This window comes from Podarcis pityusensis, assembly GCF_964106645.2.
Source record: "Podarcis pityusensis genome assembly, chromosome: 2".
In the NCBI taxonomy this organism is placed as follows: domain Eukaryota; kingdom Metazoa; phylum Chordata; class Lepidosauria; order Squamata; family Lacertidae; genus Podarcis; species Podarcis pityusensis.
Window position 1 is genome coordinate 111,259,254 of NC_138029.1, and position 15,146 is coordinate 111,274,399.

Below are 15,146 nucleotides of genomic sequence, written 5' to 3' on the forward strand. Positions count from 1 at the left end.
CATTACCTTCAGTAGCTTATTTAAGGGACATCATCAATAAGGGACAGCAGCGGGACATGGCGCTGGGATAAGGGACTGTCCCGCCAAATAAGGGACACTTGACAGCTATGTTCTGGGTTCCCACATTCCCCAAGCCTGGCCAAGGCCCATCTGAGAAATAATAGCCTGTGAGGTCACTCTGAGGAAGAAGATTGGATGACAGATGCTAAATACCGGTATGTGTCTGATATCTGCCTCACACCTTTTTGCAGGCCATTCGCCTTACAAAAGGGGGGTATTTATGACCTTTCACATATGATAGCCATATGTCAAATGGGGCAGCCCAAGCCCCTCTGCTTTTATTACTTTTTTTAAAAAAGCCTTCATACTGTAGCCATCCAACAGCAAGAAAGAAAGGATGGTTGCCCATAGGGGCTGTCAAGTCAGAATTCCCCGTGGAATGACAGTAAGATCATAAGAAGGTCTTTAGGGAAGGAGGAGCTTTCAGATATTTGGGGTCTGCATCATTCGGAGCTTTAAACACTGATTCAAGCACCTTAAATCAGGTCCGGAAACCAACCGGCATTGTCACACCTGCCTTTGTAGCGCTGAAAATAAGGTTTCAAAATTGGCTGAACGGGGTGGAATCCGGTCTCTAATTCTACCCCTTCCCCCTCCTTTGTGAGTCCTCCGATTAACCCTTGAAAATGTTTAAAGATCTCGCTGCATGATGAACTCTGTGCACCGACAGGAGAAGACACACAATTCTCAAATGGGGGGGGGGGGGGAGTTACTGGCAAAGCTCTGTTTGGCACAGGGAGCTGCATTTCATCATTTACGTGGAATTGGGTGCATTTAAGAAGATGCAGTGGCGAGCAAGTTTTCTTTCCTCTAGTTTGTGAGCATAAATGAATGGGTTTTTTTGGGGGGGCGGTTTCAGAAGGGAAAAAAGTGTCTTTAAAAAGCTACAGGAAGGAGTTTGCTTGCTTGCTTGGCTTGCTTGTTTGGCTCATGAGGACTAGGGCTGGCACTTCACTAAGTTGAGCAGGAAGCCCGGTTTTTCTCCCGTCTTTTTTTAAAAAGTGTCGGCCGTGTACCGTACTGTGATAAGACAAGGGAAATAGGCGAGGGGGATTAAAAGGGGGGAAAGGGGTGCGCGAGGATTCGACTGCCATGCCATCGGCTCGGGGAGGCACCTCCAACTCCCAAGAGACCTGTTGGACACGCCTGCAGTGTCCGGGGCGGGAAGCGGGGGCGGGGCCAGCTAAAGGCAGTCCGACGACTCCCCAACTAGCTGCCACTCTCCCCCGAAGGCGCGCTCCTCCCTTATCGCCCGAGGCAGACGGATGCTCACCGAGGCCCTGCCGCGATGTAAGCAGGCCCTTGTGGGGATGGGGGTCTTCTTCCTGCGAGTGGGGGTGGCTGGGAGGCATCATACGCAGGGGTGTAGGAAGGGGGGGCGCCCCACCTGGTGTCATTCCAGAGGCTGGGGGGGGGGTGACAAAAAGGCACACTGCGGGAGGGGGGGGGGTGCTTGCGCCCATGGCCGCCGCTCCGGGCGCCCATGCAGCTAACTGCGCCACTATACATACATTTTCTACTTCTTGTTTAGCAGTTGTAAAGCACTGTGCCTTACAGTGTTACGGAATTCAGACTCTAAATATACATAGCAAACTGGGCTTCTTCGCGCGCCCCTCCCCCCTTTAGCAGCCCCGTTCCCAGCCACGCCAGGTCTGAAGTTAAGCTCGCACTTTGCCTCTGATAGCGTAGGAGCCAAATTATAGGGGCGGACCCCCCCCCCCCCATTTGAGAAGGGGCCGGGACCCCACAAAGTCCATAGGAATTGCCGTTCAAATGGTGGGCGTGCACCACATCTTGTCATTGATTCTGGGGCGGGGCTTAGCTGTCGCCTTCCGCGCAAAAGTAGTTTATTCAAGTTGGCACCGCTGTTGGATAGTGCTTGCTGTTGCGCCCCTCTTCGGTTCGTTTTTCATTGAAGGTGTGCGCACAGACATGGGGACAGAAATGCGCCCGGGCGAGAAAGGGCTAATGCAGGAGGGAGGGCGAGTGGGAAAGACGCAGCCTAGATAACATCCCAGATTCGTAGGCTTGGTTTCGCGCCCAACACGTGTAAAGCTCTTCCTTTCCTCCAAACTTACCATCCCATCCTTAAATAGGCGCTGCTCCTTCTCTCACAGCGGTCACTGTGAATAACAGAAGTTATAGCCAAACAGTTTTATTTTATTGCACCTGCTTCGCTAGCAGGCACTTTGATGGGAGTGTGAGATTTGTAAACTAAGAGTTTATGTACACCGGGTTATACTGTTAATTGGAGGCTATTTGAGTCCAGATTTTCAGGGCATCTTCCTGATGAGGTTGATTTATAGCTGAGGGCACCTCACTTTTTCTTTTAGAGTGAATTCGGATTTCCAGGCTCCTATACAAAACTTAAAATAAAACAAATCTCCAATCCGCTTCTACTGGTGCCTAGCCGGGCTCCTCCCTGCCTAATGAAACCCTGCCTCCCACTCTCCCTGCTCTTATGGCTTCTATGTGGTTCTCCTTTCGCTTTGCCCAGCCGGCAGCCGAATCGTGTGCCCCGCTTTCCCTGGCCTATCTGTTCCTTTCCTGAGTGCAGCCACCCTCAGAAAGCAAGCTTTAATCACAATAATAATTTTATTATTTATACTCTGCCCATCTGGCTGGTCCACGCTGGAGTGCTTGCTAGATCCCGACTTCCTCTTCCTCCCTTGCTCACACGAGCAGATTCCTTTGAACCAGCCTTCCTCTTGGTGCAGAGGGAACCAAGCGGGAGGCCTCTGCTTTTGGCAGAGGATGGGTTGGCCTGTTGCCCCCTCCCTCTTTTGCTTTTTGATGGAGGTGGCAAGTTTTCCTGCATGGAATTGGGGGCTGAGGATCTGGTTTTTCTCCACCAGGGCAGCCCATTCCCTTGCACAGGTGTGATTTCTGTTTGGACAGGGGTGAGTGGGGGGATTCATAGAAATCATGTTGGGAGGGACCCTGAGGGTCATCTAGTCCAACCCCCTGCAATGCAGGAATTCTGCCCACAGCTGTCCCTGGGTGGGTTCAAACCACCAACCTTCTGGTTAACTGATAGACACACTGACCCATTGCGCCACAGAAGATTGGGCAGAGGGGCAGAGAGCAAATCAGGCCGGACCTCTGACTGCTCACAAGAAGCGGCAGCGGATTGGGACTCTTAAGACTTTCAGGACCAACACTGGATGGGACTCTTTGGTCATTGAAAGCTTGGGCTGCACTGGGATCTTGACACATCACTTTTCCTCTTTCTCCTAGTTCCTTCTCTTCTGATGGAAGCATCTGCCTTGGACTGACCGAAATCTGTCAAAGGTCTGTCTTCTGGTGAGTAAATGTTTACTGTTCATACTCCATTCCCATAGTAGTGAGTGCATCTATTTTTATTAGATTGAGGAAGATACTTTGTTGCTGGAATTATAACAGCTCAAGAATATAGACTTCTCCCTCCCCCTACCCTCCCGTAAATTCAGGATGTGGAACAGATTAAGATTTGTGTATCATGGAACCTGCAACAAAAAAAGTTGCAACGTGTTCACATATTTTTTTTTACAACTCCAGCTTAAAGTCCCGCCAGACATGTCCTCCTCCACCAGACCATTCCATGTATATCTCTTTCCTGGTCCACCCCCCCCCCCCCGGGATGGGGATCCTCAGTTTTGGGGGCCAAATGCAACCATCTGGGCCTCTCCATTTGGCCCTCTATTTGGCCTTGATGGTAGAAAGTGAGGAGGAATTAAAGAACCTTTTAATGAGGGTGAAAGAGGAGAGCGCAAAATATGGTCTGAAGCTCAACATCAAAAAAACGAAGATCATGGCCACTGGTCCCATCACCTCCTGGCAAATAGAAGGGGAAGAAATGGAGGCAGTGAGAGATTTTACTTTCTTGGACTCCATGATCACTGCAGATGGTGACAGCAGTCACGAAATTAAAAGACGCCTGCTCCTTGGGAGAAAGGCGATGGCAAACCTAGACAGCATCTTAAAAAGCAGAGACATCACCTTGCCAACAAAGGTCCATATAGTTAAAGCCATGGTTTTCCCAGTAGTGATGTATGGAAGTGAGAGCTGGACCATAAAGAAGGCTGATCGCCGAAGAATGGATGCTTTTGAATTATGGTGCTGGAGGAGACTCTTGAGAGTCCCATGGACTGCAAGAAGATCAAACCTCTCCATTCTGAAGGAAATCAGCCCTGAGTGCTCACTGGAAGGACAGATCCTGAAGCTGAGGCTCCAATACTTTGGCCACCTCATGAGAAGAGAAGACTCGCTGGAAAAGACCCTGATGTTGGGAAAGATTGAGGGCACAAGGAAAAGGGGACGACAGAGGACGAGATGGTTGGACAGTGTTCTCAAAGCTACCAGCATGAGTTTGACCAAACTGCGGGAGGCAGTGGAAGACAGGAGTGCCTGGCGTGCTCTGGTCCATGGGGTCACGAAGAGTCGGATGCGACTAAATGACAACAACAACAACAACATTTGGCCCTCTGGACTCTCCTCAAATATCTCCTTCCCCTCCCCTCACTGATCCTCAAGTGTTTTTGCCTGACTGGGATGTGGTTTTGAAATCCAAATGCTTCTTGTTTGCATGCGCCATTGGCCTATCTAGTCCAGCATCACGTTCTCACTTTGACCACTTTTTTTGCAAAACCACAGCAGCAACAACAAGAAAAGAGTTTTTGAGCCATTATTAATGAGCCATCAACCAAATATACACCACCGACATGAGCTGCTATACACCTGGATTTTCCTGGACATTTCAGCGATTTCTGCCCGGACACTTCTTAAGGGGGCTGAATACCAAAATTCTTATTCGGAAACACTGCTGCCCCCAAGTGGGCAAGTGGCTAATAGCCATTCATAGCCCTCTTCTGCATGAATTTATCCAATCCTCTTTTAAAGCCATTCACGGTAGCAGTCACTGTCTCCTGGGGGATCAAGTGCCATACAGTAGAACCTCGGCTGCGAACATGATCCGTGCGGGAGGCACATTCGCAACCCGCAGCATTCGTAACCCACAGCGTGCAGACGCGATTCTGCGCATGCGCTTGACGTCATTTTGTGTTTCTGTGCATGTGCAAGCGCTGAAACCCAGAAGTAACCCATTCCGGTACTTCCGGGTTCGGCGCGGTGCACAACCCGAAAACACACAACCTGCAGCACTCACAATGCAAGGTATGACTGTAGTTTGATTATGTCCCCTGTACAGTAGTACTTTCTTTTATCTTAAATATTCCAACATTCAGCTTCGTTGGATACCCCCCAATTCTAGTGTCCTAACGAGAGTGGGAGAAAAGCTTTTCTCTTTCCACTTTCTTCGTGCCATGCATAATTTTTATAAACTACTATAGATGTACCGCTTATGTACAAAGGTAAAAGTTAGTTTCTTCTCTGCTGACCTTTGCTTCTAGCTCTGTGGAATGCGACACTCTCTACCAAGTAGCTGAGAAGGAAATTTGAGGGTGAGGATTCCCCACCTCTCTTCTTTCCCACGGCTACTGAACATGCTTGGACCTCAATGGGGTTTTTTGTTGTTTTTTTTTGAGGGTTGTCAACTTAAATATTTGTACTTCTGCAAACCTCAGTATTTGATACCTCCCTCTTGTTTCTCATAAAGGTGTCTGGTGCTTCTGCAAGCAAGGGTTGTTTTGCCTGTAAATAAGGTTTTCTATTATCTTTCTGAAGGTTGAAAGTTCTGCTGGAAGATGAGCCAAAAATGGTGGAAGATGCTAATACCTACGAGAAACCTGTAAACGAAGCAGAGCAAGTTACGCTTTTCCCTCAACAGAATGTAGCAAGTTACAATTCTGAACATTCAGAGATGATAGAAAATTCTGGTAAGCAAGTTAATTCTGATGCATGAAAAGTATTAAGACGTAGATTGGAGACAGATTGTAGTTGGTTCTGGTTTTCTTTAAGAGCGAGCTCTTAAAAATCTCTTTTTAGAGAATGCACAGTCATTCCATTTTGTAAGCAGGTTTTGGTAGTTTACAAAATCCTGCCCAGCCTATGTAGCCAAGGGTGACGATGGGCCATATTCACGATAGCGTGGCTGAAAATGAATGTGGGCCGGACTTCCGGGTTAGCGCGATCGGCTAATGGCGGATTCCCTCCGAGCTCCGGAGGGAATCGGCTTGACAGGGGCTGGGTCTTGCCGTGCCGGCGACACGGGGACCCTCAAAAACCACGGGCATAGGAGCCCGTGGACATGGTGACTCGGCGGGCATCGTTAAGCGCCCTCCCGACTCGCGAAGGAGCCTTTTTAAAGGCTACGGAACGGGTGCCGGGGAGCGGCGTGGTGCTGTGAGTCTTCTGCTTCCCCTGCCGAGCGAAGCCGCATGCCATTTGTCGGAGAGCGCTGACTTCTTCCTATTAAAATTTGGACTTAAAATCAAGAACAACAACCCGTGAGTAATTGGGAAATTGGATTACAAATAATTTGATTATGAATTTGGCACGAGCGGGGGAGGTGAAAAAAAGGGAAGTCCGCCCCCCCCTTATTGTAAACAGTTTGAAGCAAGGAGCTGTCAACTAAGGTTGCGTGAAGAATTGGGGTAATTCGATAAAAGATATAAATTCCACAGATTTAAAGGACTAAGCTAATGTGCCGGAGGACAAAAGTTTAATTATTTGGACTAAGTACCACCTTTCTCAAGCCCGGGAGTAACCCGTGAAAAGAGCCTGCAGAGGATTTATAGAAAACTTTTGACAGCTGTCAAATTAGCTGTCAAAGCCGGAAAAATCAAAGCTTAAATTCTAACCGGCTATACTGCTACAAAATATTGAAAGTAAAGAAAGACTGATACAAATAAACTTGATTTTTGGATCGGAAGGGAAAAGAAATACTAAGTAACTAGAATCCCTCTAGAGGGGATTCTTGGATATTACAAGAATGGAACTAGGTCGGGAAATACGAGCTGACTTGCAAGAGCTTATTTTTCTCATGGGAAAGCTGCAAGAGAGGATAGAGCAAGGCCATGTTTTGTCAACAAGTCCTACGAAACCGAAGTCAACAGAAAATATACCTACTGAGTTGGAAAGGGACTTGATGCTCAAAACACAGGCAGCTGGACAAGAAAAGAAACCAAAGACTAAGACATCAGCTGAACAGGAGGAGCAGAAAGAAGGGGTGGCTGAAAAGTTACAGAAGATAAAAGAGAGCCGGAGACCTGCCAAGAAGAATTCCAATTCGACTAAGATGAAAACTGGATTATTTGGGACATATAGACTTAAGAAACAGAGTTGGAGCTCCACCTCTAAACAAGTAGGCCTTGCTGGAAGAAATATGGTTAACATGGAGAAGGTACTTCCCCGACCTGGGGCGTTCAATATGAAAGATTTTCGAAGAAGCCGGCGGAAAGGGACTGAGAGAGATCCGAGAGCCTCGGACGTAAGGTCACCAGGCTAAAAAGATGGACTAATTGGACTTTGGTTTGGGATTGAAACCGGGAAGAGAAGGGTGGGGTTTAGAAGTCCAAAGGGGGCCTGATTTTTATTTTGCAGTGTAAAACTATATGCTCTTTATTATTATAAGAATGGGGAATCTGTGGATGGGAATTAGGGACAATCTTAGGGAAGGTATTTTATTATTTGTTTTTATATCTCTTTTTTTTTATCTTTTTTTTTATGTATGATTAAGGTATATATTCTAAAAATTGCTAAATAATCTAAATTAATGGATAATAATGAATTAAGGTTTAAAATTATTATAAAGAATCACATTAATAATTTATGGTTAAGTAAATTAATAAATTATGATTAGGACATTAAGGATAAAAACTTGCTTGAATAAACAATCGGAGTTGGAATACAATAAGGGGAGGCGTGGGGAAGTCATGAAAAGAAGTTATTGAAAATGAGACCTAAAAGGTGGAATTTTTTTTTCTATGTCGTGTTTTGTGTTATTTTTGTGTGTGTTTTTGTTTTGTTTTTTTGTAACCTTTTGAAACTTTAATAAAGATTATTTAAAAAAAAAAAAATGAAAATGAATGTGGGCCATTTTCAAATGAAACAAATAACTTTCACGGAGACTTTGTTACCAACTGAAGTGAAGGGGGTCAAATGTCCAGTGAGCTTGCTAGGCAGCATTAATGAAAAATCACCTGTAGCCGTTGTGATGATTTAATAGCCCAGAAGTCTGAAAAGTGTTTCGAGAATAATGAATGACTACAGCCAAGACAGTGTGAATGATACAGTGCTGTGGAACCACGATTTGTGATATTTGGTGTAAAATCCAACTTTGTCAGAATCCCACATTCCATTCTTTTTCTTTTTCTTTTTTAAGAATAAAGTTTCTAGTCCATATAATTCCATGCCACAATGCCTACTCTGTCTTGGAAGGAAAAGAATGGCTAAGAAGGTTTTATTTAACAGCCAGGGTGGTTGTGGTGGTGAATCTTCATTTATCTGCAAAGCTTTTTAATGCTAATAAGTTGAGCTTGCATAATCTGTAAAGGCTTCAGAATTGCACATAGCTTTGATCACCTTGGTGCAAAAACTTGGGAGGGTTGTGTGGTTTCGGTTTGTTTTAGCGCAGAATACTCACAAAACTGGCCAAAAGATAATTGATTACGGAGCTGACATGTAGCATATGCATTTCTCTCTCTCTCTCTCCCTTGTAGTTGGTGAAAATAAACCAGGGGTGGCGAAGGAGGAGAAAACGGATACTTTGAAAGCTCGGACTGTGAATTTTGTCAACAAAATGTTTTCATCAAATGTTTTTCGTGTTTTCCTTATTATTGGCTTTATTATACTTGTAGTTGCTGTTGGTGAGTTCTGTTCTCTTATCCATTATCTTTGACTTCCACCTTGTGGTCATTGTTTGCTTCTGTGCCTTAACAGGCAGAACAGTGGGACCTTGGCAAACACGCGCTTCTGTGTCTGTTTGCCAACGTAATACAAATGTGGAGGAAACAGGTGGCAATCTCAGGGAGATGGGGCTCCTCTTCCATGTAACCAATTTCCCCCTGAAAATGGTTGCCCGTGAATTAGCGTTTTGCAGTGTGCAGAGGACCGCAGCCTTAGCTTCCATAAGACCAGCAGGAGACGGCTCTGGCAATGACTATAATGTATCATGGTTTTAGGACTACAATGTCCATTTGACTGATCAATGAAAAACCTTTTTAATCAACTAAAAATGTCTCCCGTGTTTAATCAGGTCAGCAGCCCCCCCCCATTTAATATTAACGCTTCCAAAAATTGTGGGCGTCAGGCACCATTTTAGAAGAGGCTTTCTGTTTTGGGCAGACAAAAGACATTCCCCTTATATTGCCTTATATTGTTTGGGTTTTCCAGGCCGCAGCTGAACTTCTGGGGATGAGGGCCGCTGAGGGGCAGGGCTGGGGTGAAAAAGGGGCAATGCAACAGGTGTGATTCTTAGCTTTGTACAGTAGACCACACACCAGCTAGAGCAGCGAACCTGCAACAGGCTAACATCAGAGCCTTTAGGGAAATTATCAAGTATAAGTGTCACTCAATTTAATACATGTTGCTTGATAATTAGACTGCAGTCCTGTACCACAGGGAGGCAGAACCCTTTTTGAGCATCATAGGAAACCTTCCAGTATGTGTGGAACAAAGTATGTATCTACTAGTTCACTTTGCATTTAGTTCACAGTTTAATTCAATTTCTTCCGAATGACCCTTGGCAAAAAACTTTTTATAAAAAGATCAGCATCCAGAACGTTATAAACTGCTGTGTTGATATATAAATTATACGTAAGAAGACTAAGGAAACATCAAGGCACACAGATAGTAGAATGTTTAGTTTATTTCCCCCAGCAATTACTATATTTTAGCTTCAAGGCCCAAAGAGTTTTGGAGAGTTAAGAACAAATATAAGAGAATGAACTTGAAGATGGATTAGAAATTGTGTGCTTCAGAGATTATTATTATTTTAACAAATTCAGTGAACTTTGCATTATTTTTTTTACTTTCTCTTCTGCTCTATTTTCTAAAGCAAAAAAGGGCTCCTTTTCCTACTTGTGTGGAAAAGTACAAAGCTATATTCTAGTCAAGCAAAAGACAAGAGGCTGGGTTTAATTAATTCACTGGTACCTCTAGTTACGAACTTAAGTCGTTCCGGAGGTCCGCTTTTAACCTGAAACTGTTCTTAACTAGAGGGGTGTTTTCGCTAATGGGGCCTCTTGCTGCTGCTGCGCTGCCAGCACATGATTTCCGTTCTCATCCTGGGGCAAATTCTCAACCCAAGGTAACTCTTCCAGGTTAGCGGAGTTTGTAACCTAAAGCGTTTGTAACTCGAGGTATCACTGTAGTTGCATTAGCTGGAGCCAGCATAAGTCCCTCTAGTGGAACAAGCTTTCTCCCTGCCTGGCCCCCCTCAGAACAGACTGTGGGGAGGTGAAAGGGAGAAATAGCTTGAAAACACACACGTTTTTGCTTGCCCGATTGAACAATTTCCTTTATGCTAGTTTAAATTCCGCCCAGAGACTTCTGCACTCACATGTCAAAAGTCATAATTCAAGAACGCATCATAGCTGGGTCAAACCTAGGCCTGCAGCAGGGCAGGTGAGGGGGGAGGCCTGGGTCCCAAGGACCAAATATTTGAGGATTGGAAGGCTGTATTTGGCCCTATCTCTGCAGTAAGGAGTTAAACTGTGTTAGGAATGGCACCAGTCAGGAAAAGCAGGAGATGGGTAGGTGCACCTCCCACCACAGCGATGAATAAATGGACTATGCTAAGTGGAGTTTGGGTTTATAGCCCCCTCTATTTCCAGAGCAGTAGCTGTGCAGTTAGGTTAGCTGCTCTTAAATTTCTTTCTTTCTTTCAGGTATCTTGTCGACACGCTCATCAATGGATCAGTACCCTTCAGATTACAACCCCTGCCCTCAGAACTGGGTTCTGCCAAAACGCACACCATCACATCCGTACCCTTCCTGTGTCCCCGCCTGCCCTAAGGGCTGGGTCGTGCATGAAGCCTGGTGCTACTATTTTTCAACTGCTGAGGCAAACTGGACCTCCAGTCAGAGCAACTGTTCTTCTTATGGTGGCTCCCTGACGGCAATCGATACTCCAAGTGAAATGGTGAGAGCCTTTCCAGTCTGCCCTGTGGACTTCATTATACGCAAGTAGCATTTAGGCCAAGGCTGTATTGTGATTTACCAGTTAAATCAGCAGCGGGAAGCCTCATGTCCACCACAGCTCCCAATCAAGCTCAGTGCTTCTGTCCCAGTTGCCAGTCATCCCATTACATTTTATCGATAGCACAGATAAGCCTATCTCACCTCTGATCTTAACACTGACAGGGGCTCTTTTCCATCAGCAGGAATTGATGGCCATCATTAACTTGGATGGCATTGAAAGAGGATTAAATTAGAGAAATTCGTGGAGGAGAGTGGCTAGGTTCTCCCTGCAGTGTCAGAGATAGTATTCCATTGGCCCTTACTTCAATCTTTGAAGTTAGTGCTCTAGGGCTTAGCTAAGATCAGTAGATAACACCCGTCTGCTTGCTCTTTAGAGATTCTCTCTCAAGGGGCAGGTAGAAGGATCTTTCCGCCCACTTCAACCCCGGTACTGGAGTGGAGGGGCCTGAAATATTCTTTGGGTGCACATCATCTCCCGGTCATTCAGAATTATGACATTGGACTCCTTGTGGATTCACTGCCATGCCTGAAACTTTAGTTTGCTGTATCGACCAGGGATGTTTTGTCAGCTCAGTTTGGTGCACCTCCTAGATCTACACCTCAGCTGGGTTGTGGATGAGACCCTCCTGACTGTACCATGACCTACAGAGCTCCATCTGGTGGACGTGCAGAGCAGGGCCTTCTCTGTGTTGGTGCCTACTGTATGGCATTCAGTCCTTGTGGCATTCAGTCAGGCACCACCCGTAGAGTGCTGATTCTTCGTTACTTTGTTGATCACTGCTTTTTACTAGATATTGTGTGAATCACTTAGATATTTCTCTTTTATGACTAAAAAGTGGTATAAAAACATTTTAAGTGAACCATCCTGCTTTTGTAGCTTCAAACTGGACTACTGTACTGTAATATATTTTCTGTGAGGCTCCCTTGGATGAGAGTTTAGAAATACCTTTGGCTGTAAAACACAGTCCATCGTGTAATGGCAAGTGCTATATGAGCCCATAGCATATTTTGCTTGGTTGTTTCTAATTCATGTCCTGCCTTTCCACCAGATGGTGCTCAGTGTTCCAGCCTCTCTGCATAAATGGCCCTCTGGCCACAGTTACTTTGGCAGCCATCTTGCCAGATTTGTCTGAAGGGACGATAAATTCTCCCAACAGTTTCCTTGGACATGGGGCTCGCCATTAGCAGTTGCAGGGCCACAGCTTCTTTCTCCTCCTCCCACCGTTGCCTAAAGGTTTTTGTTTTTGTTGCCACGGCAATGGAAGCAACTGTAGGAGCATTCTGGCAGCCATTTTGTATCCCCCACAATGCCCTGGGCCCAGCATCATTTCAGGATATGAAGCAGAGAGCAGGGAATGGCAGCTACAAAAAAACCCTAATGAATAAATTAGCCTTGAAGACTAAGAATAAAATAAAAAAAGACTGTTAGTTTTTGCAGATAGTTTTCATATTACAGTCGTACCTCGGAAGTCAAACACCTTGCGAGTTGAATATTTTGGTTACTGAACATTGCAAAACTGGAAGTGAGTGTTCCAGTTTACAAACATTCTTTGGAATCCAAACTTCCGACACGGCCTCCAGTGCTTCCGATTGGATGCAGGACTTCTGGAATGAATTCTGTTCGACTTCTGTGGTACCACTGTACTGTTTTTATCAACTGCTGTGGCAAATGTTTAAACATGTTAGTGTATTTGAAGAAAATCCTACCAAGTGTGTAGAATTTCTGAGGTTCTTCTTTTTGAGAATAATGTCCTCTGAAAAAGGTCTGTCATATATTGAGTTACTTTCTCTCCCCCCCCCCAAAAAAAAAAACTGCAGAAATTTCTACTGAACAAGAAGGAAGCAACTGATTATTGGATTGGGCTAAGGAGGGAGGAAGGACAGCCCTGGAAATGGGCAAATGGCTCAGATTTCAACTCATGGTAAGGTATCGATTTGATTCAAGTTTCAGATGATCTTGAGGCGGTTGTGGTGATTAGAGATTTCTGTTAAATATTAAACACACAGAGAGAGAAAAGTTGTGTCTCTTTTTAAAGGAATTGGAAACAAAACCTCTGTCGCATGATCCACTGTGCTGCAAGGGGCTTGGGTGAGGCAGAGATGCTTCTTCTCCCATTGACTGTTTAGGAGTTTTGGTACTGAATTAAGACATTTTTATCCCACCGTTTCTTCCCAGGAGGATAATCCTGACTTGGTCACTGTTAATTTTGGAGCAGTATAATGTTGTTTTAACACGTTTCTAACCGGTCCTTAATAAATTGCATATTTATACCTCGCTTGGTTGCTCTTTGGAATATGAAGTGATTAAGATGTTTTCTAAATAAGGAATAATAAACATGGACTCCATCTCTACGGTGTCCACATTTGTGGAATGCTGTCCCCAGGGCGGCTCACTGGCACCATCATTACATATCTCTAGGCACCAGATGAAAACAGTTCTCTTCAACAAGCCTTTGGGAGATTAACATTAATAATGGGGGGGGGGGGTTGTATTTGTTTCCGTTTCATTAGCTATTTTGAATGCTTATTTTGCATTTTTATGCTGTGAACTGTGCTGTGTTATTTGGATGAAGGGCAGTATATAAATTTAATGAATAATATTAATAATAATAATAATAATGTTGCAGGTTTAAAATTGGAGCAGATGGCCTGTGCGCTTACTTAAATGACAGAAACGCCAGTTCTTCATGGTGTACATCCGAAAGAGAGTGGATATGCAGAACACCTCATCTCCCAGCTTGAAGAGAGCTCAGAGTCTTCCCAGCACGAAAGCTTCATCGACTGCACTCTGTACAACAGCTACCAATTTCTTAACACTGTCCTAAAAAACAAGTGCCTTACTTTTGAAAGACTTGAGTTGTATCCGGTGTTAATCATAGGTAGGGTTTCTTCCCATAAGCCCACAGAAGTACACTAAAGTACTGAAAACTGTCCTTATCTGTCACAGAGTTTTCAGTGCAACAGTTTATCAATACTTCAGTTAGATTCTTCTTACCCATTTCATGCACGTTATAAAAGTCATGGCATCATAAGGATTCCAGAATAACCAGGAAGTAACAAAATACACTGGTGCATGTACAATGGTACCTCGGTTTAAGAACAGTCCTGTTTACGAACGATTCAGTTTACGAACTCCGCAAAACCGGAAGTAGTGTCCCAGTTTGCGAACTTTACCTTGGCCTAAGAACAGAATCCGAACGGTGGAAGGGCACCAGCGGCGGGAGGCCTCGTTAGGGAAAGCGCCCCTCGGTTTAAGAACAGTTTCAGTTTAAGAACGAACTTCCAGAACGGATTAAGTTCGTAAACCGAGGTACCACTGTATTTTAATATGAAAAGGGGAGGTTGTTCTTTCAGGAAGCTTCCCAATACTCTAGCAGCGTCCAGAATTCTGAAGCAGTTTTTACCACAGAATGCCACTAGCATACACCTCCGGTAGGGTTATAAACTTATAAATTAAGAATTTCCTTGCATATCTCTTTTGGGGTCTGGGGATTTAGCCATCACAGTGGCTGCCCTCTTTCCTGGGATCCATGTCTCTGCTTGTTTGTGCCTGTTCTCTCTCCTGCCACCACCTGGCTGCTCTGCTGCCTTGAGTAAATGCACATAAATGGCCAGGATGAGCTGTGGAATTCAGGGAGGTGTAGTTCTTAAAAGGCCAAATCTCCATCTGCAAAACAAGAAGCCCAAGACAGCGGCAGTAAAATGCCATTTTGCCATACGGAGAGTCTAGAGAGTGGGCAGTGCCAGGGAAACCTCTGGGAGAGCCGGGTTTCCCAATTTTAAAGTTAACCTGCTTTCTAGCCAGTTAAAGCTGAAAAGCTATTCCTTTTAACCAGTCCATTTCTATGACGTCTATTCCATCATTGTCCTTTTTATAAGTTTGGCCTGTGCGATTCAGCCGCTTGCTTTCAGGATAGAGGGGGATGCAGGATGCTAGAAAGGGAAGGAGACCTTCCTCCTCACCTGGGTTCATCATATCCAGTGCCAGATTTATGTATAAGCTAAAC

The 15,146-nt window shown here is 45.0% G+C and overlaps 1 protein-coding gene across 1 annotated transcript; it reads left to right on the forward strand.

The window, feature by feature from the left end:
* The first annotated feature begins 1,282 nt into the window (after positions 1 to 1,282).
* On the forward strand, positions 1,283 to 13,991 carry LOC308470137 (C-type lectin domain family 2 member D-like). Its single transcript, XM_080993428.1, has 7 exons — positions 1,283 to 1,350; positions 3,298 to 3,363; positions 5,722 to 5,873; positions 8,658 to 8,804; positions 10,827 to 11,080; positions 12,958 to 13,061; positions 13,767 to 13,991. Exons 3-7 carry the CDS (start codon positions 5,753 to 5,755, stop codon positions 13,879 to 13,881), a joined length of 741 nt encoding a protein of 246 aa, XP_080849554.1. The 5' UTR covers positions 1,283 to 1,350; positions 3,298 to 3,363; positions 5,722 to 5,752; the 3' UTR covers positions 13,882 to 13,991.
* Positions 13,992 to 15,146: the final 1,155 nt, after the last annotated feature.